A 24,024-nucleotide genomic window follows, 5' to 3' on the forward strand; every position below is an offset into this window, starting at 1 on the left:
TCTTCCACGAGGTTCATTTCTTATGCGGCAGATGGAGCGAGTAGGGCAGAAGGTACCGGAGTTGCTTTGCAGAGACTCTCCTGGATGCACCCTTGTCAGTTTGCAGAACCTTTCAAGTCCTCCTTTACCAGTACCCCTTTTGATGGCTCATCCTTGTTTGGGCCTTAGGTAAGAGAGAGACTCGCCAGGTGTGAACAGGATGGCAAGACTCTCTCTGCCATAGGAGTCCATTTTTCCACTCCATCTAGACCCTATCCTAAGGGTCAGAAGAATGGAAAAATTTGGTTTAGAAAATCTCAGGGAGCCTCACCTGACACACGTGGAGATTTTTCCCCCAGAGGCAGAGGGGGAAACAATAATGGAAGACGCCGGCCTCACAGCAGAGGGGTCCACAACAACAGGGTGACAGAGACTTTTTCTGCTAGACCCTTCCAGCACTCATAAAGGGAGGCCCGAGTGTCTACCTCTGTGGAGGCAGTTGGGGGCAGACTATCATTGTACCCAACAGCCTGGCAAAATATTACGAAAGATGCATGGGTTCTGTCAATAATATCCAGGGTTACAAAATTACATTTTCCCAGATACTCCCCTCAAGAGAGAAATGTTCTATTCCAGATGTTCCGCCCAGCCTTCGGATCAAGCAATCCTAGAAGTACAAAGATTCCTAGGAAAAAAGAGCCATCCAAGAAGTCCCCGCAGACCAAATCAAATCCAGAACTTACAGGGACTGGAGACCCATTTTGGATCTCAGCAAGATAAACAAATCGGTAAAAAAGGCGAAGTTCCGGATGCTAACACTGCAGTCCATTCTTCCCTTTTTGGGTCAGGACAATAGGATGTGCTCCATCGATCTCCAGGATACGTACTACCACATAAAAATGGACAGGCGGTCCAGGAGATTCCTATGCTTCCGGCTGGGAGTCGGTCATTCAGTTCAGAGCTCTGCCCTTTGGTCTCACCACAGCTCCCAGGGTGTTCAGGTGTATGGCAGTGGTCACAGCTCACCTGAGACATCTAGAATTTGTTTCCATATCTAGATGACTGGCTCCTCACTGCCACCACTGAGCATCAACTAATCAAAGCATGGGACTATACAAGTCAAACCTGTTCCCAGCTAGGCATCACCATAAACTACGAAAAGTCTGCCTTGTTGCCTTGTCAGCCTATTAACTTCATAGGGGCAGACTTTGATACAAGATCCATGATAGCAAAGCTGCCTCAAGACTGGGTGTCAACCATTCATCAGCAACTTTCATTTCTCATAAAAAACAAAGTTCAGGCAAGAGAAGTATTGAAGGTCTTTGGCTCAATGGCTGCAGCAATTACTCTAGTCCTTATGGCTTGCTTGCACATGAGGATTCTGCAGTGGCTTTTCATTCAATGGTCTTTCCCGGATTTAACAAGGTCACACATGGTCTCGATCACAGAATCCTGCAAAAAGGACTTAGTATGGTGGCTTGTCTACCCCAGTTGACTGGGCAGACCCTTTCAAGACCTCCATCCAGTAGCCACAGTGACCACGGACAACTCCCAGATAGGGTGGGGGGGGCATTACCTGGGACAGACTGTCCAAGGAATGTGGCAGCCTCACGAGTACCACTTGCACATTAGTGTTCTAGAGATGAGAGCAGTGCTTCTGGCATTGCAAGCACTTCAAGACACTCTACCTACCGGAACCATTGCAATTCAGGCAGACAATGTCAGTGGTATTGTACATCAACAAGCAGGGCGGGACCTGATCTTACCCCTTGTGTCGGGAGGCCCTTCGAGTATGGCAATGGGCGATGTCTTCCCAACGTTTTCTGATTGCGACGCACATTCCCTGGAAATGCAGCGTGATAGCTCAGCAGGGCTATCCGCATGCCTCACGAGTGGTCCCTGAAACAAGAAGTTGCAGATTTGATTTTTCGCAAATGGGGCCAGCCATGCTGAAATCTTTGTGCCACTCCCCTCAACAACAAATGCAGCAGCTACTTTGCCTTAGTTGCCCCACCAGGGCACTCACCCAGGGATGCACTTGTTCATGATTAGCCTCTGGGACTACTTTATGCTTTTCCACCTTTTCCTCGGATTCCAAAGGTACTTCAGAAAGCAAAGTCGCTGGGTTGCAAACTCATCCTCATTGCTCCTTACTGGCCTCGTCAGATATGGTTAACGTTTCTCCGCCATCATCTACAAGTAGAGCCTTAGATACTGACCCCAGTTTCGGACCTCCTGATGCATCAGTCGGGTGTGCTCCATCCCTCCCTCCAAACTTTCAAGCTGACTACTTGGTTTCTCCACTTCCAGTCTTAGCCAGCCTCCCCAACATTTCCTTGGCAGTACAACACATCTTGGCATCCTCTCACAAGCCCACTACCAGAAAGATTTACACTAGCAAATGGAAGAGGTTCTCTTATTGGGCAAAGAGTAGTGAAATTGATTCCTTCACTGCTCCTGTTCACAAGATTCTTGATTTCCTGGCTGAAACGTTTGAACGAGGGGCAGCTACTGTTAGGGTCCAACTAGCTGCCATCTCCAATTTTCATGTGGGAGAGTTGGACTCTAACATCATGTCCCATAAGCTGTGCAGAGCATTCTTGCAAGGTGCAACCCATATACGGCCCCCGCTAAGAGAACCCCACCCCACCCACCCTGGGACCTAAACTTGGTTTTAGCCTCTCTGGTTCTTCCACCCTTTGAACCAGCAGCATCTTGTCCCTTGAAATTTCTATCTTGGAAAACTCTTTTCTTGGTTGCCATCACCTCAGCTAGACGGGTTTCTGAATTACATGCTTTATCTATTTGCCCGCCGTATCTCATCTTTCCCAAAGATAGTCTCTCTGTCAGAACCAATCTCTTCTTCTTGCCAAAGGTGTGTTCAGAGTATAATTTAAATCGATCCATTGAGCTTCTTGTATTCTTCCCCAATTATGGCAACAAGGCAGAGTATAGACTCCACCAGTTGGATGTTCATAGACAATTACGTTTTTATTTACACAGGACCAAACACTTTAGAAAATCAGATCAGTTGTTTGTTTCCTTTGCTGACAATAAGCAAGGTTCTCTAGTTTCAAAAGTGACCTCATCAAAGTGGCTGTCAGACACATCAGTTATACTTATGATTTGTGTAAAAAGAAGCTTCCATTGAAAGGCAGAGGACACTCAACCAGGGCCGTAGCTACCTTTGCCTTCCAAGCCAAATTGCCTTTAGATTCAATTTGTGCAGCAGTGACATGGGTAAATCCTCATACCTTTACCACTCATTACAAAGTGGATGTGGTCTCAAGGAACAGAGCATCCTTTGGTTCCACGGTCCTGAAGAGTTTGTTCCAGTGAGCCACCCAAGAACCAGGTGCTGGGGACGCGGTCCCAACCAGAAGAACGAAGGCGAGATGGGACAACATAACATAAAGAAGTTATGTACCTAGCATAACGTTCCATGTTTGTTGTCCTTCATCTCTCCTTCCTTCTTGCACCCCCCCTTCCTGGAGGATCGAGAGGAATTCCTTCATTGGTTACACTGGCTGAGTTTCCTGTTGACATACCAGGTTAGTTAACCATGCCTTGTTTTTCCTCTTTATTTCCTAACCTTAAATGTGTAAGAGCTTAGTAAAATTTGCATTTAGTATGATTGTCTAGTGTGGGCTATTACAAACGAGATCTGGGTAGCTACCACTAGGCATGTTGGGATAGGGGTTGGCCTCAAGCCAGTATAAGCTCTCGAGCTATAGTGAATCGGCCGAGTCGGAGCCAAGGATCGGCTCCAAACCCAGCCAGCAAGAAGGAAGGCGAGATGGACAACAAACTTGGAACGTTATGCTAGGTACATAACTTTTTTTTTTACCACATTTCCTCCTCTTCCCCCCTCATAGTGTGTTCCTCATCACATTATCTTCGCACAAACTTGACTTGGTTCTTGTTGGTTCTCTGTAGCATTTCTGTGCTGTTCAGTATCCTTGGTGTGCAGCACATTGAGTTTGGATGAAATGTTATGGTAGTTGAGGAATTTATCTCCCTGATACTTAAGTTGAATTACTTATCACATTTTAGGTTTTTGGCCCAGTAAAAGCCTACATAGCAAGGTGTTTGCAGCCCTTTGTTCTTTCCGTCTTACCTGTGGTCATAAGCCTATGATGCATGTCGACATTCACATCATTTTTATTTTATTCTGTCATTTACAATTGCCTTTTGTGAATATCCAAGGAGTGGAGTATTCTTCCTCCCTTATTTTTAGTGTCAGGAAAGAAAACTGGGAGAGGGATAGTTTGGTGTAAATAACTCTGATACCACATTAGGCATAAAGGAAGGATTAGTTCTCAAGGAGACCCTGTGGAAAATGAGATAGGGTTGACTCACCAGAAGAGCTTGTAACACAGATACTGTTCTTGCAGACGTCAGAGCAATCAATAAAATTGTCTTCCATATTAAGAACCGTAAGTCAAACAAGTTAGCTGGTTCAGATGGAGCAAGCGTTTAGATTCTTTAACACAAAATTGAGCTCTCAAAAAGGGGCCACTGGTTTTCTTACGTACATTGCATTGAAAAAGGACGCATGGCCAGCCATGCTGAAAGGGACAATAAAAGAACCTTGAAAGTGTGTAAGAAAGGCAGTAGCATAGTAATTCACACAAATATTGTAAAACAGAGAAGTAGTAGCTCTGAATGGGTTCTGGTTATGTTCATATTAACTAGAAAACCTTTTCTATTTTCAATACATTATTTTCTAATAGCAGGCTTTCTTGCATCCATTAGTCCCTACTGCATGTCCTCAGTAAACAGATGCCTAAAGAGAATTAAGATCCTGTTATCCAGGCAGTCTTTTAAAGTTGATTAGTGTTTGGGTGTATCAGACTCCCCTGTTCTTGTGTGAATAGATCCAGTCTGTGAGGAAGCTTGTGGTAATTTCCTCTGGACATTCCCAAAAAAAGGGAGAACCACAATAATCTTAGGGATTCTATCTGAATCTTCAGAAGTACCCTGGATGTTAGTGGAAAGGGCGGAAAAGCATGCAGAGGAACATTCCATTCCAAAGAAAAGAAAGGCATCTGTTTTCCAGGCCTTCAAGCATAGAGTCCTAAGCAGAGTTTTGCCACCTAATTGTTTGGAGAAGAGGCAAAGATGTCCACTTGAGGAACTCCCAACAGGTGGATTAAATCTTGGAGGACCCCTGATCTCCTTTCCATTCATGAGGGTCTACCTTAGCTCTGCTCAGCTTGTCTGTCACACAGTTTTGCTCTAAAGGAATATAGGATACCTGCACAGTGAGACTGCGCTATGAAGCTTTATCCCAAGTTAACTTGGTTAGTCTGCAGCAGGGGTTCAGCATGGCTCCCCCTTGCTTGTTGATGTACCACATAACTGCGGTATTGTCTGTAAGAACTTGAAGAGGTCTTGTGGACTAAAGATGATTTGGAGAGTCGAGTGCCTTGATCAGGGCTAGCATCTCTTTATGTGCTTGCATCTGTCCTTGGCATCCCACACACCTTGTACTTTTATTCCTCCTGAAACTGGTCCTCAAACAAAGCCCAGGGCATCTGTGGTGACCACTTTGGAGAGGAATGACCAAGTGATTCTGACAAACCCCAGCACTAGGAACTGAAAAGACAAGGGGGTATTGGTGATAGGACCAAAGAGACTTCAGATACCATTGTATCTTTCTCATGTGGAGTCTTGCCAGGGGTGTCATGACTGTAATGGAGACAATGAGACCCAAAATCCTGAAATTCCATTACTGTGAGAGAAGTCTGAGAGGAATACCCTAGAAGAGGATATAGATATAGATTTGTGTTTCCTTTTGGAAGAAAAGCTCTTTGAACTGAGGTGTGTAGTTGACATCCCAGAAACAGTCCTGTGAGGGGGAGTCGAGAAGTCTGAATGAATACGATTGTGGTGAATAGCATCTTTTAAATCTAGTGTTAACAGAAAACCTGAATGAAGAAGAGGTAACAGGTTATGAAGTTACATCATTTTGAAGTTTGGCATTATCATAAACAAGTTTTGAAAAGAAAGATTCAGAACTGGTCTCCATGCATTTTCTTTCTTTGGAACTAAAAACATCCTTAAACTGTTTTCCCACTTGGGAAGGGGGGAACTGGTTCTATTACTCCCTTGGGGTAGTGTGGGACAAAGGGCAGGAGGAAGCAGAGTCTGGTCTGTAGGATGAGGAATTACTCCCTGTAAAGGAGGAATTTCTTCTTATTGCCAGCTGTAGTCTTGATGAATTAACTTCGGAACCCATTTGTCTGAAAGTATCTGTTGGCAAAGAGAAAAGTGATTATTAAACTTTCTTGAAGAAAAAAAAAGGGCCTGCCCGGGGTGTGAGGGAGCAAAGTCTGTCTTATTCATTCTGATTTGTTGGACTGTCCTCCTTCATGCCCCTCACCACCATTTCTTCTTAAACATTTGTTTACCTGCATTCTGTTGAGGCTGTTTTTCTGTCTTACCAAAACTGGGTGAGTAGTTAGGGAATCCCTTGGAAAATTTGGAAAAAGTGATTCCCTGAATCTTGTCTCTTTATCATGCTTTGTGATCACATCTGCAGCAAAGGGGCCAAAAATTAAACTTCTGTCCAAAGGAGAATTTAAAATCTCGTTTTTAATATCATCTGGGAGGTTCCGAGAATGCAGCCATGCAAATGTTCTCAAAACAGTATTAGTGGCCATAGCCCTGGAAGAAGTAACAACAGAGGCACACACACACCATAAACAGGGAGTAGTGACCTGTAAAATAAAAAATTAAATTATTTAAAGCAGATTTTTTTCTCACAAGAAACTGCAGACCACACATTCTTCATGCTTTCGCAATTAGAACAAAGCTTAACATATGAGCCTGACAATTCAGAATTCTGAAAGTCAAGGTTAAAGCCTTGCAACTTGTTTCTCATACTTATCAATAATCGTTCCATCCTTCTCAGAAACAGTGAGGTTGTAATTAACTGTTTAGCAGCAGAAGGATTAAGTAAAGTTATAGCTGCTGGAATAGGTATGGAAAGTGTGTGTAAAAACTTAAAAGATTGAGGCATTCTACATGTGTGTGTTATGATAGTGAAGCTTTAACATTAGCTGTGTTACTTAGTAGTTCAGTGTGCTAATAACACTGACTGAGCCTTGTGTCTCTCCCCCCCCCCCCAGCTTGTGTAGTAATCCTAACTGTCCACTAGACAGTATACACTTAATTCAGGTCCTTCCTATTCTCTGTGATTAAAACTTAACCCTCAAGCAGCCCTTTGTGCTGTGTGCCTTAGATTTGTATCACTTGAGCCACATCTGTTTATTTGCATCTCTATACATTCCCCTTCATTGCTAATATATCTCCCTACTCTAAACTGTGCATAAACAGGCTACTAATAAGCAAGTGAATGTGAAGACACTCTCTCAGCCTTAATAAACTTTGCTGTCTCTGCTCTCCTTCACTTTACAAGTAGAGTGTGTATTACTGCTTGCCCCCTCTGAGGGCTTCACTCATAGTTTTCCACTGCTTTCCTCTCTGGTTTGGCTGGTTTCTTTGCATTGCACCTGGTTCACACCCTTTTTGCTACCCCAACCCCAATACTAAGTCTGTATTAGATTCCTGCTGTTTATGGAGCCATCTTTAAATTACTAGTCTCCCATCAGGACACAAGTGCTCATCGGCAGTTGAATTCTGCTCAGTGGTAAGCCATTAGACATCAGGAATTTCTTAGTGGTGTTTTTAGCTAATTATTTAGTCACTAGTTAAAGAGCTACTAGTGGCAAATATAATTTTCTTTACCTCCCCAAGTGTGTACTATCAATCTGCAGTATAAAACTAGAGAAATACAATATAACATTTTACAGGTATACATTCATTTGATCGGCCGGTGTATGGCTGATCGGAAAATGTTCAAAAGCAGTGCAGCATATTCTCATAATTGCGAATACAATTGTAGCGAAATGCAAAATATCCCCCCCCTTTATGACCCATGATGGCTCTTTTTTAGGTGGTAGAGCGGTCAGAAATGTCACGTTCCATGTTTTGTATGACATTCCGATCGCCACTGAGAAACTCGATATTTCAACTCTGTGTTATACCCGATCGAGGAAAGTTAGGTCGCTCAAATGAATATATTCCTATTTTACAATTACTTACCTTGCATGCACAGAAAGCAGGTACCTTGTGGCTTAGTTTGGCCTCGATCCCCTCAGGCTTGCTCGGCGCCCTTCCCCCAAATCTCACCCACCCCCAGTGGTGCTAAATTGAAAGCTCTAAACGCCACACCCCCTCCACTATAACCTATCAATGATAACCTCCTAGATCAAACCACCCCCCACCTGCCACTAATCTTCTTAGTCTTCTTAATTTACTCCTGCTCCAAATACAGTTCCAACATAATGCCCTAGCCAGACACTGTTATCCCATAAAATACTGCTACTATTTTCGCTGTTACCTCTGTTACTCATTCCATAGCTCCTCAGCCCCTATGTAAATCATCTGTATCTGTTTCCACTACCCAAAATCCCAAACTGTCGCTACAGCAGTATCAAACAATACTGACCACTTCATAATTCCTCACATACCTGACCCCGCCATTCCTAAAGTCTACCACTCGATTAGACCCAGGTATATTAGCCCCAAAGCTAAACATTACCAAAAATTTATAAACAAAATTATGAAACTCATAGTTAGTTTACATTACAGCCTAACAATGGATGGAGGCATCCTCCCAAACTCTGGCCCATCCCAGCCTGCTGATTCCAGTTCCCAGCTAATATTCCTTCTAACATAACACTGGCTAATAGGCCCCCTAATTCTCTCCTGACTTGGCAACTAAATATCAGAAACGTAAACAGTAAGGTCCATAATATGCATGCCCTCTTAGCAGTTTACTCCCCCGATGTATTATGTCTTACGGAGACCTGGCTAAAACCAGTAACTAAAGACAGTGAGGTAATACCACCAGGGCACAACATACTTAGATTAGATCGTACTACTTGGAAGGGTGGTGGGGTAGCTCTACTCCATAAAAATGCACTAGATGTTACTATGGTCTCCCTACAACCACCCCAGTTTAATAATGCAGAAAGTCTTATTACCAAACTACAGATTAACAATAACACATGCATAAACATTGCCTGTGTTTACATTCCCCCAAGTAATAATGCAAACACCCTAGAGGACATTCTCCACTGGTTATCGAGTACCTACCCCAAGAAACTATGGTGCTTGGAGATTTTAACATTGATTGGAACACCTGTTTCTCAGAATCTCCTACAACCCATGTCAACCTACACGGTTTTATGCAGCTCATATCCTCCCACACCAGGATAGGCAAACTCAGTAACAAAGACAGTATCCTAGATTGGATACTTATCAACACCCACCCCTGTATGTACAAGTCAGGGACCCTCCCAGATGACATAAGTGACCACTTACTTATGTACATTATCAAGCACAAGGTGGACAAACCCCCACCAGACCACTTTTAAAACTATCAGATATAACTTTATCTCCACCAATTTTCAAAATGAACTTAAAGCTTGCAGTTGGTCAGTCCTAAAGCTCCTTTCACTGGACGATGCAGTAGCATGCTGTAATTCCATATTCCTTACTATTGATTCTCACGCTCCTGCTCGCTCCATTAGAACCAAAACAAAAATTGCCGCATGACTCTCAAAAGAGACCAAATCTAAAATCATAGCTAGAAATAAGGCATGGGACAAATGGCGTGCCACAAAAGACCCACTAGATCAACTCAGATACTGTGACAGCTAAGGAATCACACAAAAAAAAATCTATTGTACTCGACAAAAAAAACTTCTACTACTATCTTCAACAAAAACATCACAAACCTCAAAAGTTTTGGGCAGGAATAAACAAACTTCTTCACCCAGGACAGTCCTCCACTCCTACCCCGTCAGCTTCCAACCATAAATCCCCAGAGGATATTACAAATACCTTCAATAGTTTCTTCACAGAGACTATCCAATCCCTAGTCAGCCAGCTGGCACCCAGATACTCCAACCCAAATTCGGCCACAGCCAATACGCCATTCTCTTTTAGCCTGTTTCTACATCACTTATCAGATCTCTAAGAAATTATAACCAGCTACTCTAGCAGCTGATCTCCTCCCACCAGAGTATCTGCAAAAAGCACCAGATGCCATAGCATATACCCCATCTCCATCATAATCAACAGAACCTTATCTGAAGCTACCATCCCCTCCATTTGGGAAATATTTTATGTAATACCACTCCATAAAGGAGGCAGCTCCTTCGAACTATCAAACTTTAGACCCACAGCTATATTGTCACCATTGGCTAAAATTATGGAGGTGTGTGTCCATAAACAACTTATGCATTATCTTACCCAGAATAAGCTGTTGGCTAACTCTCAGCATGGTTTAAGGCCACACCACAGTACCACCTCAGCCCTCCTGTCCTTCTCTTAACACCATATACTGTCACCAAAGTAATAGCAAGCTTTCCTCAGCCCTCTTTTTAGATCTCTCCAAGGCCTTCGATGTGGTCAACCACCAAATACTCATGCGCACCCTTAAGGCATTCTCACTAAATAGCAGTGCACTTCAGTGGTTCCAATCTTACCTGTGTGGTAGACAAGCTGTCCTATGACAGGACAAACTATCAACCTGTCTACCCGTCACCTTAGGTGTCCCCCAGGGCTGCATACTAGGACCCCTTTTTTTCTCTCTCTTTATTAATGACTTTCCCACTGTCATCCCAAATGCTACCTGTATCCAATATGCAGATGACTCCACCATGATTTGTTCAGCCACCTCCCCGACAGATCTAATGACATTAACCCAGAATACTTTCAGTATGGTTGAAAACTGACTCTCTAACCATCAGCTGATATTAAACCCTAACAAAACAAATTTGCTTCTTTTCTCCCCCACTTGTAAGTTTTCCTCACTACTCTTTACCATAAAATCGAATAATGGTACCATTATCTTCCCAGATGTGCAAACCAAACTCTTAGCCGTTACAATAGACAGCACCCTCAAATTTGATATCCATGTCAATCAAACTATCAAAACCATTAACAAAAATCTTGCCTCCCTCTATAAGATCAAACCTTTTCTTACTCCATTTGCTAGGACTGCTATTGCTCATTCCCATCTACTCTCCACTCTTCTCTATGCCTCCCTTCTACTCACTAATTTGAACAAATTTGTTCTTGGCAAACTCTCCAGCTGTTATAACCATATTGCTATATTTGCAACAGGCATGGGCTATAGGACCTACCACTGTCACAGCCTAAATCTTCTGGGGTGGCTAGAATGGCCTAGCCTACTTCAGTACAACCAGCTTATAATTGCCCATAAAATTCTCAACCACCCTGATAATAGACCTGCACTTAAAAATACCATCAACAACCCTTATAGCAGCCTGAAGTCACTTTGTTCTTCTAATAAACTTCTGGTTCAAACATCCAAAATCAACAACTCTGCTGGGGGCTCTGTTTGCAAACTCTGTTGTCAAAACTTGGAACTCTCTTCCTACTGATCTTACTCTTGAACCCTTTCTTACTCAGTTCAAAAAAAGCCTCAAGCTATACTTTAAAACTCACTGGCTATGTGCTTGTTCAGAACCCGACAAGATCCTCCTCTGTAGTCTATAATCATGTTACATTGCCTAGTCAGTTTGTCAACACAGTTTTAAAAATGTATGATTATATTACCTGCTTGCTCAGCCTGTAAACTGTGTGTAACTTATCATTTTGTGATTTTTACTGTATGTTCTACCTTGGAGCTTTTCTCCCCAGGCCTCTGCTGAAAATGGACATGTATCCAGTCGGACTCTCCCAGTCAACAAATGTAAAATAAATAAACTTTTATACATCCTATCTTCCTTTTTATGGGCAGCTGGCTGACTGTCAGTAAAACTGCAAGCAGTAGCACACATCTTCCATAGATGACAGAGCTGGAGGAATGGGCACAGGTTCTGGAAATTCCTCCTGTAACAACTCATAATATTTTCTGAGGGACTGAGAATCCTCAATGTTCTCCCACTGAAAACACTGGGACATTCTAGAACTAGTCTCAGAGAAAGAGAAACCCCCACAGTGAGAGTTGGAAACTGAGCTCTCTTCTGAGTCTGTATCAGAAATCTGAGGAGAAAGCCCCGTACTTGTCCCTTTATCCTCCTGTCCAGATTCAGAAACTTAAAACTCTTCAGGAAAGGAGGTATCCCACTTTCTTTAACCAGAAGCCACTTTCCAAGAAGGATAAATAGCCTGATTTAAACCTTGAGCCAGACCCAGTAAACTACTCATGTCTAAAGAAGTTTAAAGAGGAGTACGTACATGTTTAGTTTTCTGTTTCTTTTTAACAGGAAAAATGTGGCTAACTGTGTTTTCCCCAGGGATGGGCACAACATGCCGACATAACAGGGAAGCCTTCCTTGCTCCCTCTCCCAGGAACAACAAGAGTAGCTCTGCCTTGCCCACTGTGGGGAATCCCAGCAACAGCAGATTGTGGCTAACCCCAGTTCCACATTGACTGTAGGTGCTACACCAGAAGGATCTGGCTAAAAGATGAGTAGTCTGAGGTACAACTAATGCTACAGCAGTCACCCATCTGTTTCTTTTTATGGCTGGAAGAAGGACTGACCATGCGACTGAACAGAGGTTTCCGTTGTCAGGATGAAAATGGTGAGACTCTTCGTGGGAGAAAAGCAGCATATGCCAGTAAAAACAAAAAGTATTTAAAAGTCCCGTTTTCACAGATGCAGCAAAAAAAAAAAAAAAAAAAAAAAAAAAGCATTTTAAAACATTTTGCCGGCCCCGCAATGTAAGGTCAATACAGTTTATCTGCAGAAAAAACAATTTGCCAGCCCCATAAAGTAAACACAATTTCTCCACAGAAAAAAATATTCACTTACATTAAACAGCTGTTACTGACAGGAAAAGAGCATTGCCATTTAAAGTCTAGTGCAGTCTCATAAAAGTCCATAAAAAAACAAACAAAAAGCTTTGAAATAAAAGTCCATTAAAAAAAAAAAAAAAAAAAAAAAAAAGCTTTGAAATGACTTTTTCTGAAGGAGAAAGTATCGGTGATTATTAAAAGGAAATTTTTTTTCTCCAGAAGGACCTTATCTGCCCAGTAAAGGAACAGCACAAGCCGATTGTCAATCCTCAAATGCCTCAGAGGAGCATACTCTAATGCGGCTCTGAAGGGCACCTAAACTTGTCTTTTAGTCAGTTCAGCTTGGGTGTATGAAGGTGCCCGGAAGCTCTGAAAGTTGGCTGGCGCTCATATCTTTGCCAAGCTGTAACCATACAGATGATGTAAAGGAAGAACTCTTCAATGCACCCCATGTAAGTGTTGAGTGCAGAGGAAAGGATAAGACCATACAAAACAGTAGGGCATGCTTCACCCTCAGTTTCCAAAATCCAGTAGGAATTTTCCTAACAGACAGTGGTTCATTTATAGGAAGCATTCCAAGTGGAACATTTAAACTTTACAAAGCCTTTGAGAACGGCCAGTGGAAAAGAGGCTAGTGGTGAGACAGTGAGGCAGAGTCAAGGAGAATGGTAACCCTCCTAATCAGGATAGTTCTTCCTAGTTTTAACTACACACATGCACCTTCTGTGTACCATCCCTCTACCAGCTACGTAGATGAAAATTTTCTTTACAAAGAGTGTGTCTGTCCTTACCATAAGTGTATTAGAGAAGTGTTTGCTTCAGGATATGAAGTCCAGCTCAGAGTTTCCACACACTTCATGTGGATGCTTCACACACCCTGTGTCCAGGTGTCTTTAATATAGTTGCTGATAGAGCTTTTCATTAGCAGCAGTCAGAGCCCCTCCTACATAGCAGGAGACATGGATTTTTTCATGACTTTTTTCCCTGGTAACCAGGAATGATTCATTTTAAATACAAATCCAGGACCTCTGCAGACTAAGCAAAATTTCTCGGTGCAAAATAGTTCAAGATGTCATCACTGAATTTCCTCCTTTTGCAGAATACACGAGTGGTCACTTTGAATACGAATGTCACTTTCTGCATTGCCTGTAGATGCGTTAAGTTCTTAAGGCTCATGCCAAGGAGAGAATATTTATATAGCATATTCTTGCCCTTTGTGCTCTACATCGCTGCTAGGGTGTTTACCAGATGGTTAGCCCTAGTGTTCACCAATCTTGGGTTGTAGGGCATTTCCAGTTGTCTCTACCTGGATGACAGACTTATGCAGGCCCATTTCCAGGAGGCACTAATGATCATTGTGTTTCATTGTTGCGGTAATAATATGGGTGGTTGTTGTGGTATCCCTTGGTTAGGCCGAGTATCAGAGATTTAATCCCCTCCTCTTGGGCTGGTGAACTTTCCGCACTTCATGTTAGGAAATGTGGGTATAAGGATCATTGCCATCTTACTGTTTTCTTGCCATTGGAGCCCAGAGCATCCACACCCATAGACTGAATCGATCAAGCTGAAGACTAGAGTGATCATAAAGCGGAGTGCCCCATTGGGGAAACTTTCTTTTTTTTCTACGTTATCCACTCTGTTAGACTAGTTCTATGACAAATACTTGTCTTGATTGTGGAAAACAGATTCCACATCAGGACTTAAATTCCTTTTATTTATTCAGCTTAAGCCTTGGAGCATGATATTAATTTTGCTTATTTTAACAAGTGCACTGTCCATTTTAGGGCAGAATCCCTTGCACAGTACATAGAAAAGGAAATTGGATGTTAGGGATTTTCACACACTATGATGTCCGCTGGTTCCCTGATGTTCACACTGCTGCAGTTATCACATTGGGTTATCCTGCCGTCAGGCGGTCCCGCAGTCTGCCAGAGTTCCAAAGTCTTGGTCTGGCGTCGGTTGCTGTTGCTTCTTCCCTGATGTCAGTGCGCCAGGGGTATATAAGATGCATCCGACGCCATTTTCTTCATTCTTTCTTGCCGCACGGTGCCCGAAGCAGAAGCAGTTCGCAAGTGCCGGTCGGCCGACTCCTGAGATTTTCAAATCTAATTTCAGACCGAAGTCTTCATAAAGCTAAGTACCCCGTTGGGGAACCTTTTCTTGCCTCAGTCTGATGTCAGAAAAAGTTAACAATTGCATTTCTTGTGGGAAGCAAATACCTCATAAGGACTTTCATTCTTATTGTATTCCTTGCCTAAGCTCAGACCACGACGTCACAGGTTGTCGGTTTTGTGCTAGGTTTAATAAACTAATTATTTAACGTCAGTTTGATTTCACCCAACATTATTTTGGTAGGAAATTTAATTATACCATGCAGTCAGAGCAAGCGACGACCGGAATGCATAAAAAAATGCAAAGATAAGGACAGGCAGCCGAGATCCAAACCGGACTCCGAAGCCTCTGCTAGGCCAGTCGCCGGTTCTCCGGTTTTCAGTGACGCGCCTACGCAGCCCCTGACTACCGCTGATTCAGAACCCCAGGCGACATCCGATTCACAAGCGGAGATTGCTAGACCTCCTCAACCTTTACCTTTAGGCCCTTCCGACTCCATGCCTGAAGGAGATTCCGGTGCAGTTGAAACGCCTTCAGTTGCAGAAGGTGTCTTCAGACCAACTACACTGACTATTAAATCCTATGCAAAACTGAAAACTCCTTTACAAACAAAGAAGACTGTACAGCAGTCTCCAGTGCAAGGCCCCATGCCTAAGAAACAGATGATTAAGATGGCTGAAGACTTAATTACCCTAATCAGGGGTTCCCATCCCCCTCCTGATAAAAGGCCAAGGCAGGAGGAGGACTACGCTTCCTCTGACCAGATTTCAGTTTCCTCAGACTCTTCTGAGGAACAGGAATATTCCTTTCCCCCTTATGAAGATTCTGATGCTGAAGAGTCTATCCCTTCTGCATCTCCCCCAGAAGACTACTCTTTTGCGGAAACCTTACATACTATGAGGGAACACTTCCACTGGGAAGGCCAGGATTACTCTGATTCTAAGAAAAGGCTCAGAGAGTTCCTTTTACTACCCCAGCACAAACCACTTGCTATTCCACTTGTGTTAGACATTGTGGATGATGTTTATTCAGAATCTAGCCTTAACCCAGATTCACTACCTCCTGCACCAGCCAAACCAGACAAATACTACAGAGTCCCTGACTCTCACAAATTCCTGTATAAAAGCCCTGTTGCTGACCCAGAAACCATTTGCCAGGGTCCCAAAGGGGTTAAGCCCTCTCCTGCTAAAAATCCTGTGCCCTCTGAAAGGGATTCTAGAGCACTAAGACAGATGGGGAAAGAAAGTATATACCTCAGCTACTCTAGCTATGAGGGCCTTAAATTGTCAGTTTCACATGCTGAAATATCAACAATATCTGATGTCTCAATTAAAAAAAAAATGCTCGCACATACAGAACAGCCAGATTACAAGGAAATGCAAGATTTGTTGCATTAAGCTGAACAAAGTGGGAAAACATACTTTGCAATGTGGATTTGATTCATTGGAAGCTTCTTGTAGAGCAGCAGTGACAGGGTCTGTCATACATAGGCATGCTTGGTTAGAACAAACTTTACCTGATCATGTTAAAGCAACGTTATTGGATGCACCTTTACAGCAGGATGTTTTATTTGGTGTAAAAGCAGAAGAAGTTTTAAAGAAAATGGAGGATAAGGCAAAATCTATGCAGACGGTCAAGGATTTTTTTACAGGTTCAACCCCCTCGTTTCTGCAGAAATTGGCCAACCAAAAACTGGTCCTTTCCAGCTTCTGCCAGACCACAGAGGGGCAGATACAGATGCCCAAGGGGCAGAGGCCAGCCACAAGGCTCTTACCAGCCTTGACAATGGGGTGCCACAACCCAAAAAGGAGGAGAAGGCAGGTCTCAAACTACCAGAAGACAAACACAATGACTTACCCCTCAGACTACCAAGTAAAACCCTCTTGGCAGCTGCCTTGGGGGGGGGGGGGGGGGGGACTAGCACTTTTTGCAGACAATTGGCACATCATCACAAAAGACAAATGGGTCCTAAATTTTGTATCTCAAGGATACAGATTCCACTTTCACACTTTGCCAAGGATAAAAGGAATGCCAAACCTGCCACCAAATCAATGGGCAGAGGCTCAAAAGCAAATTTCAGCCCTCATGGAAATGAGAGCCATTCAGCAGGTTCCTATACAGGAGCAAGGACAAGGATTTTACTCGACTGTTTCTAGTTCCCCGAAAGAACAAAGCCTGGAGACCCATTCTGGACCTCTCGGTTCTAAACACATACCTGGAAGTACAAAAATTCAAGATGCTAACACTACGGCAACTTCTTCCCATGCTGGGCAAGAAGGCTTGGCTAGTAATGTTGGACCTCAAGGAGGCATACCTGCATGTCCCTGTCAGACAAAATTGCAGAAGATGCGTCCGATTTATTGCAGGTTCAACCCATTACCAATTCTCTGCACTGCCCTTTGACTTATCTACTGTGCCCAGGGTCTTCACAAAATGCCTGGCACCAGTAATTGCATACTGCAGACAAAGAGGGATTCAAATATATCCATACCTGGACGACTGCCTTATTCAAGCAGAAAGCAAGGACATTCTGTTAAAGCATCTGGCGTTTGTCAAAAACCTACTAAGTTGCCTAGGGTACACAGTAAAAGAAAAGAAGTCAAAACTAGTGCCCTCACAAGACATAATATTCCTGGGTGCCAGCTTAAATACAATGGCCCAGATGGCTTATCTCACGCCAGACAAGCAAAGACAACTGACTCAATACTTCAAAATTATGGCAACAAAGACCCAACTCCCTGCAAGAAAAATTCTGCAGGCCTTGGGCTTCATGGCATCTTGCATACTACTAATACCATTTGCAAAACTGCATATGAGGACATTACAGTGGTATCTGAAAAGCGTATGGACTCAACACAGCCACAGCTTAGAAACCAGTAATTCCACTCATTCCCTGCCTTCAACAGGAGTTTCTATGGTGGGCTCAGGCATGTCACCTCAACAAGGGTCAGCCTTTTACCTTACCCACAGCCAGAAAAACTATAACAACAGATGCATTGGATTATGCCTGGGGAGCACACATGGCAAGGCCATGTATTCAGGGCAAATGGTCTGCAAACCAAACGCATCTACATATCAATCAAAAATAGATGCTAGCTGTACAAAATGCCCTAACAGCTTTCAAGGACCTCCTACATCCAGGACAACTCCTAATAAAGACGGACAACACCACGTTGATGTGGTACATAAACAAGCAAGGGGGCACACACTCCTACCCCCTATGCAGACAAGCAGTGACCTTGTGGAACACAGCACTGACCTACTAAGTTCAACTACAAGCACAATTCCTGCCAGGAAAGAAAAACACACTGGCAGGCGATCTAAGCAGAAACATCATAGATCCTCATGAGTGGAAACTAGATCCACAAGTATTCGCAATGATAACTCAAAAATGGGGGAGCCCAGACATAGATCTCTTTGCTTCCCCCAAAACTACTAACTACAGAAATTCTGCACAAGGACATACCACACACTAGCTTGGAAAGTGGACGCCCTCTCATTCAGTTGGAAAACATTGACAGTGTATGCTTTTCCTCCACTGCCTCTTCTGGCAAAGGTGCTGCTGAAATCCAGATTGGAGAGGCCACAAATGATGCTCATTGCTCCAGACTGGCCGCACCAACACTGGTATCCAATGCTAAGGAACATGGCTCAAGGCCCACCATGGATTTTACCTACAATTCCTCACCTGCTCACTCAGCAAAACAATCAGATTCTACACAGCCAGATCAAGACTTTAAATCTGGCTGCATGGCAAATTGCCTAAACAACCAGTCAACAATTCTCTCTAAAGCTGTGAAGGACGTCATTCTGGAGGCCAGGAGGCCCAGCACCAGGAAAGTCTATTCAGACAAATGGAAAAGATTCTGCGCCTGGAACCAGGCTAAAAGCCAAAATCGCCTTGTCCCAAATATTTCTCAGATTCTTCAATATTTAACTGAGATGTTGCACAAAGGACTTTCCTTCTCATCTATTAAGATCCACACCTCAGCTATTTCAGCTCAATACAACATGGATCCTCCTATATTTTCACATCCATTACTAAGACAGTTCCTCAGAGGGGCTAAGAACATAAGACTGCCCCAGAGAGCACCAACCCAACTTGGGATCTCAGCTTTGTTTTGGAAAAGCTTACACTTCCACCCTTTGAACCAGCTTTCACAGCTGATCTACAGTTCCTGTCATGGAAAACTGCCCTGCTGTTAGCAATAACTTCAGCACGAAGAGTCTCTGAACTACAGGCCCTAATGGCAGTGGAGCCTTTCATCATTTTTCATCAAGACAAGAGTCTCTCTACGAACTAACCCTTCCTTTATGTTAAAGGTGGTATACATTGTGGCCCTAAACCAAACCATTTATTTGCCCACCTTTTATCCAAACCCCCAGAACAAAGGGGAAAGGCTCCTACACTCTTTGGACATTCACAGGCAATTACGTTACTACTTGGATAAAACTAAGGCTTTCAGAAAATCTGACCAGCTCTTTGTATCCTGTGCTGCAGGATCTCAAGGAAAAGCTATCTCAAAATGGACCATTTCAAAAAGGATAGGACATTGTATCCGTTTCTGCTTCACACACCATGGGAAATCTGTGCCTGGTAACATCAGTCCCCATTCCACCAGGGCTACAGCAACATCAACAGCCTTCCTCAGAGGGGTACCAGCCAAGGATATTTTGGAGGCTGCAACTTGGAGTTCAGTGCACACCTTCACCAAGCACTATCACTTACCTCTATACTCTAAAACCAGAGCTGGCTTTGCCACTGCAGTTTTGCAGGGCCTACTAGCCTCTCCAAACCCTGTTTAGTTCCACCACTCATCCTTAGCTTTGGGATTCAACCCAAGTGTGACGACTGCAGCAGTGTAACACGATGAACGTAGTACAGTTTTGTACCTACCATAAATGTAGATGTTAGAGTGTTCACACTGCTGCAGTCCAGGTTACCCTCCCTCCATCCCCTCTGAACTAGCTGGACTTATCTATACCTTTCTATCCTATACAACCTCTGTGGTGTATTTGCTTGTGACTGAAGATATTGTTTTATTTTTATATGTATATTTTTTGTACAGCAATATGTATTGCCTACCTATTGGGGGCACCTGACATCTGGGGCAAGAAAAACTGAAGAAAATGGCGTCGGATGCATCTTGTATACCCCTGGCGCACTGAAGTCCGGGAAGAAGCGACAGCAACCGATGCCGGACCAAGACTTTGGAACTCTGGCCGACTGCGGGACCGCCTGACGGCAGGATAACCCAAGTGTGATGACTGCAGCAGTGTGAACACTCGAACATCTACATTTATGGTAGGTACAAAACTGTACTTTTTCTTCTTGTCCTATAAGAACAGGCGAAGCATCCTAAGCTTACAAGAGTGGCAGAGAGTTTCACCACTGACCAGTCCGCTCAGGCGTTTGATTGTCAAAGGACGAGACACTTATGCAAGGGAGTATCAGAAACTGTCGTTTAGGTGCCCTTTGGAGATAGACATGCTGGTAGTTGCTCCATGTCTAGATGAGCTGAAAAACAAGGTTTGTCTAAGTCCAAAGTTACTCTGTGGGCTTCTGGTTCTGACTCCAGTGCTAGGCCTTCAGATAGGGAGGACAGAATTTCTAAGTCTTCCAAGGGATCATCTGTAGACTGTGCATGCTGTAGCCTTGTCTCAGTACCTCCAGTGCTACACCCAGCCCCAAACCTAAGGCCAAATCAAAAAGGATTCTTTCTAGCTTGCCTCAGTCTAGGCTTTCTGGCTGTCAACCTCAACAGGCATACCAGCAGGCCCTACTTAGATTGGCAGAGGATGTGCTTCCTATTGTAGCTTCCAGATGGCACAGTCCTACTAGTCCACCTGCAGCTACAGAATAGGTTTCTGGGAAATGAAAGACCCTTCCTCCTAAGGAATCTTCAGCTTCTTGTAATTCAGATGAGGTGGCTTGTGTAGACAAACATCTATTGGGTTCATATGCTGATTCTGACTCTGGGGGGGGGGGGTATCTTTGCCTCAGCCTCACCACCTGATGACTTCACATTTGGCAAAACACTCCAGAAAATGGAGTATTTTCACTGGGAAGCACAGGACTACTCTCAAGCTAAGATGAGGGTTAGAAAATTTTTGAAGATCCCTGAGCTTGAACCTTTGACTAATACTAGTAGTAGTGGATGATGATGTTTCTGACTCATCCCTGCAGCTTGACTCCCAACCCACCTGCTCCTAGGAGCCATGCTGTTTTTACAGGTTTCTGGACAGGAACAAATGGGCCGTAGGGCTCTTGCATAGCTGATGGGCACTAGGCACCTACCTGCTCTGTGGAACAAATTGCTGGTGGTGAGTGAGGAAAGTAACTTCATTGTGACTGCTATTTTACTGAACATTAGTAGCACTTCACCTTACAACATTACTACATGGCTAAAATGTCCTATGTTTTCATTGGATGCTATGGGGTTTGAAAATTTAAGCAGTACATTTTTAATGTATTTTTACTCCTGTCCTGTTTATGTTTCTTAACACTTTTTTTGTTTGTTTTTTTGCTAGGATTCTGATGAACTCTGAAAAGCTGAAATCTCGTATTACTGAAATCCATGAGAGCAAAATGAAACTGGAAATAGACTTGAAGAAGCAGGCCTTAGAAAACCGTGAAATTGACAAAAGAATGAACAGCCTTAAACCAGACCTAATGCAGCTCCGAAAGCTCCGTGACCAGTACTTAATGTAAGTGGTTACTTTCTTTTTGTCTTTTTTTACTCATCTTTCTCTACTGTTAGGGAAATGTGAGATTGCATGCTCTCTGTCCTGTTACAACAAAATCTGCAGCATTTAAGATTCAAAAGTACCAACAAATTATTTGAAAAATAATAAAATAGTATATGTTAAAATTATCCGTTGGATGTGGTTGTGGTTTAAATGGTGTAGTTGCAGCAGGCAGTTTATTGAAAGATGAATTTTAAGATATTTGGTGGTGTAGGATTTTTTTCTCTTAATGCAAGTTAGCTGCTGTTAAAATTCAGGCAGTCATAAATTAGAAGCAAGTTTTTAGACTGAACCCCGATTGTGATATGCAGAGTTGCCTGGCTCGTCTAATACGTAAGATGCAGATCCTGTGTGTAAGATGCATACTGAGCAGTGCTGCGGTTAAAGAGCACTTGGATAACACTGCATCTCTCAACTGGCCAGATTTTCTCAAGAATGGAGAGATTTATGCCTTATATTTTCCATCTGTTTCTCGGCAAATCAGCGAGAACTGAAGATGCTAAGTAATGATATACATTTGAGTTTCAGATTTCGCATCCTTTAAAAGTTGCATGCTAATGCAAAACCTATTATTCTAGCATCTTTCTGAATTTGCAGTGTTTAACATTTGCCCTTGATATTTGGGCTTCTGACCCCCCCCCCCCAATCACCACCACCATCACCACACATACCCTATACACTATTTTTAGTTTAGTCCAGAATTCTTGCACTTAGAGGTTGAGAAAGATGTGTAGCACTAGTTCATTATGCTGTGATGCACATGGATTTTATACAGCAGTGGACTGCAGGCAGACCTGAAACTTTAAAATTGCACGCAAATGTTTGTTGTGAGCAAAAATAAAATGAGCCGTAGGATCATAGGAAGTTACTAGGCTATTGGCCCTGAGGCTCTTATAAGCCTAGCCAATAGTTTAGCCCATGTTTAGACAAGTCAGCACCAAAAGCCCCTATCCAGCAGGGACACAGGTGGAATCCCAGGGTTGTATTTTCTGTTTCCCATTGAGTTATCTAGGTTGCGCTTAAAAAGGGGCAATGAGGTACTCTGCTTGACGTGGAGAGGGAGTCTATTCCACAGATGAGACTCTGGGACACAAATCTGTCCCGGCAACAAGTCCTATTGATGTCACAGACCATATTGAGGTCAAGCATGACTTGCAGATATGCAGCAAGTCCCATCAAGGCGGGGAGTGAGATTGTTTTGTATGCCAGACAGAGGTCACCTCTGAGGAGTCTGTATGAAACTGAGTGGAGGGACAGGGCTTTTAGCCTGTCTGTGTATGGTATATGTTTGAGCCCCTGGATTCTCCTGGTGAGGAACCTCTGTGGTCTCTCCAGCTGCTGTATGTGCTTTGCAAGGTACATGCCAAAGCGGGCGTTGTACTCCATAATTGGCGTTCAACGGGAAGAATACAGGGATGTTATGACCACCTTGTCCCTGGATGAGATGCCCTTACTTATGAGGTGGGCTGTGTAGAAAGCTTTCTGCAACATGGTGGTCAAAAGTCAAGTTGCTATCAACCTGAATGCCCAAATCTCTCATGGCTAATTGCATGTTTAGGACGTTATTAATGTGATCATATGTAGGGACATCACTCTCCTCAAGGGGAATGATGATGCATTTTTTGGCCTTCAGCTTGAGGTCATGTTTTTGGCACCAGTCATCTGTTTGGGTAAGACCTTCTTGGAGGACGTCCACATCGCTTGGGGAATTGAGGACTGCACCCAGCTTGCTGTCTTCTGCAGACTTGGCAAGCCATAGCCCACTGGTTTTGGCCTGCAGCTCAGAAAAGTATATCCTTAATAACAGAGGCCCCAAGACCGATCCCTGGGGTAACGCTGCACATTATGGGTCTACTGCTTGAGGTGGCTTCCCCTGTTTTGCTTAGGTGGGTTCTATCAGTGAGCCAGTTTGCTACCCATCTGGTAACATATGGATTAATGCCTAGTTGAGAGAATTTATCTGTTATGCTTGAGTGGGGAATAGTGTTGAAGGATTTGGCCAGGTCAAGGTAGGCGGTGTGCACCATCTTCCCTTCATCCATAGCTTTGGTAATTGTCTCAAAGAAGTCAACCAGATTCAACAGACATGACTTTCCCTTGACAAACTGTGTGGGGTCGAGTGTTTGGAGGTTGCCAGTGTCCCCGTTATCTATAATTTCCTGAATTGGTGGACGCTCCACCTTTGTGTAAAGGGATGACAGTGGCTGTCCTCCACTTGGCTGGGACAAAGCCAGTACTCAGGCTTTGGTTGAATAGGGTGCCTAATGGTGCTGCAAGTTCATGTAGGATGCAGCCTGGGATGTTACTGGGTCACCTGGAGGCTGTATATTTTGCCTTTGAGA

At 43.5% G+C, this 24,024-nt stretch overlaps 1 protein-coding gene across 1 annotated transcript in view; it reads left to right on the forward strand.

Annotated features, from left to right (window-relative positions):
* PIK3R2 (phosphoinositide-3-kinase regulatory subunit 2) overlaps positions 1-24,024 on the forward strand; it is a 1,862,656-nt gene that overhangs the window by 1,665,528 nt on the left and 173,104 nt on the right. Inside the window, exon 13 of the mRNA XM_044090759.1 lies at positions 21,467-21,643. Within this exon, the coding sequence (XP_043946694.1) occupies positions 21,467-21,643 (177 nt within the window). The remainder of the gene's footprint in view (positions 1-21,466; positions 21,644-24,024) is intronic.

Source organism: Protopterus annectens, chromosome 13.part0 (genome assembly GCF_019279795.1).
Source record: "Protopterus annectens isolate FY-2018-M chromosome 13.part0, PAN1.0, whole genome shotgun sequence".
Lineage (NCBI taxonomy): Eukaryota > Metazoa > Chordata > Ceratodontiformes > Protopteridae > Protopterus > Protopterus annectens.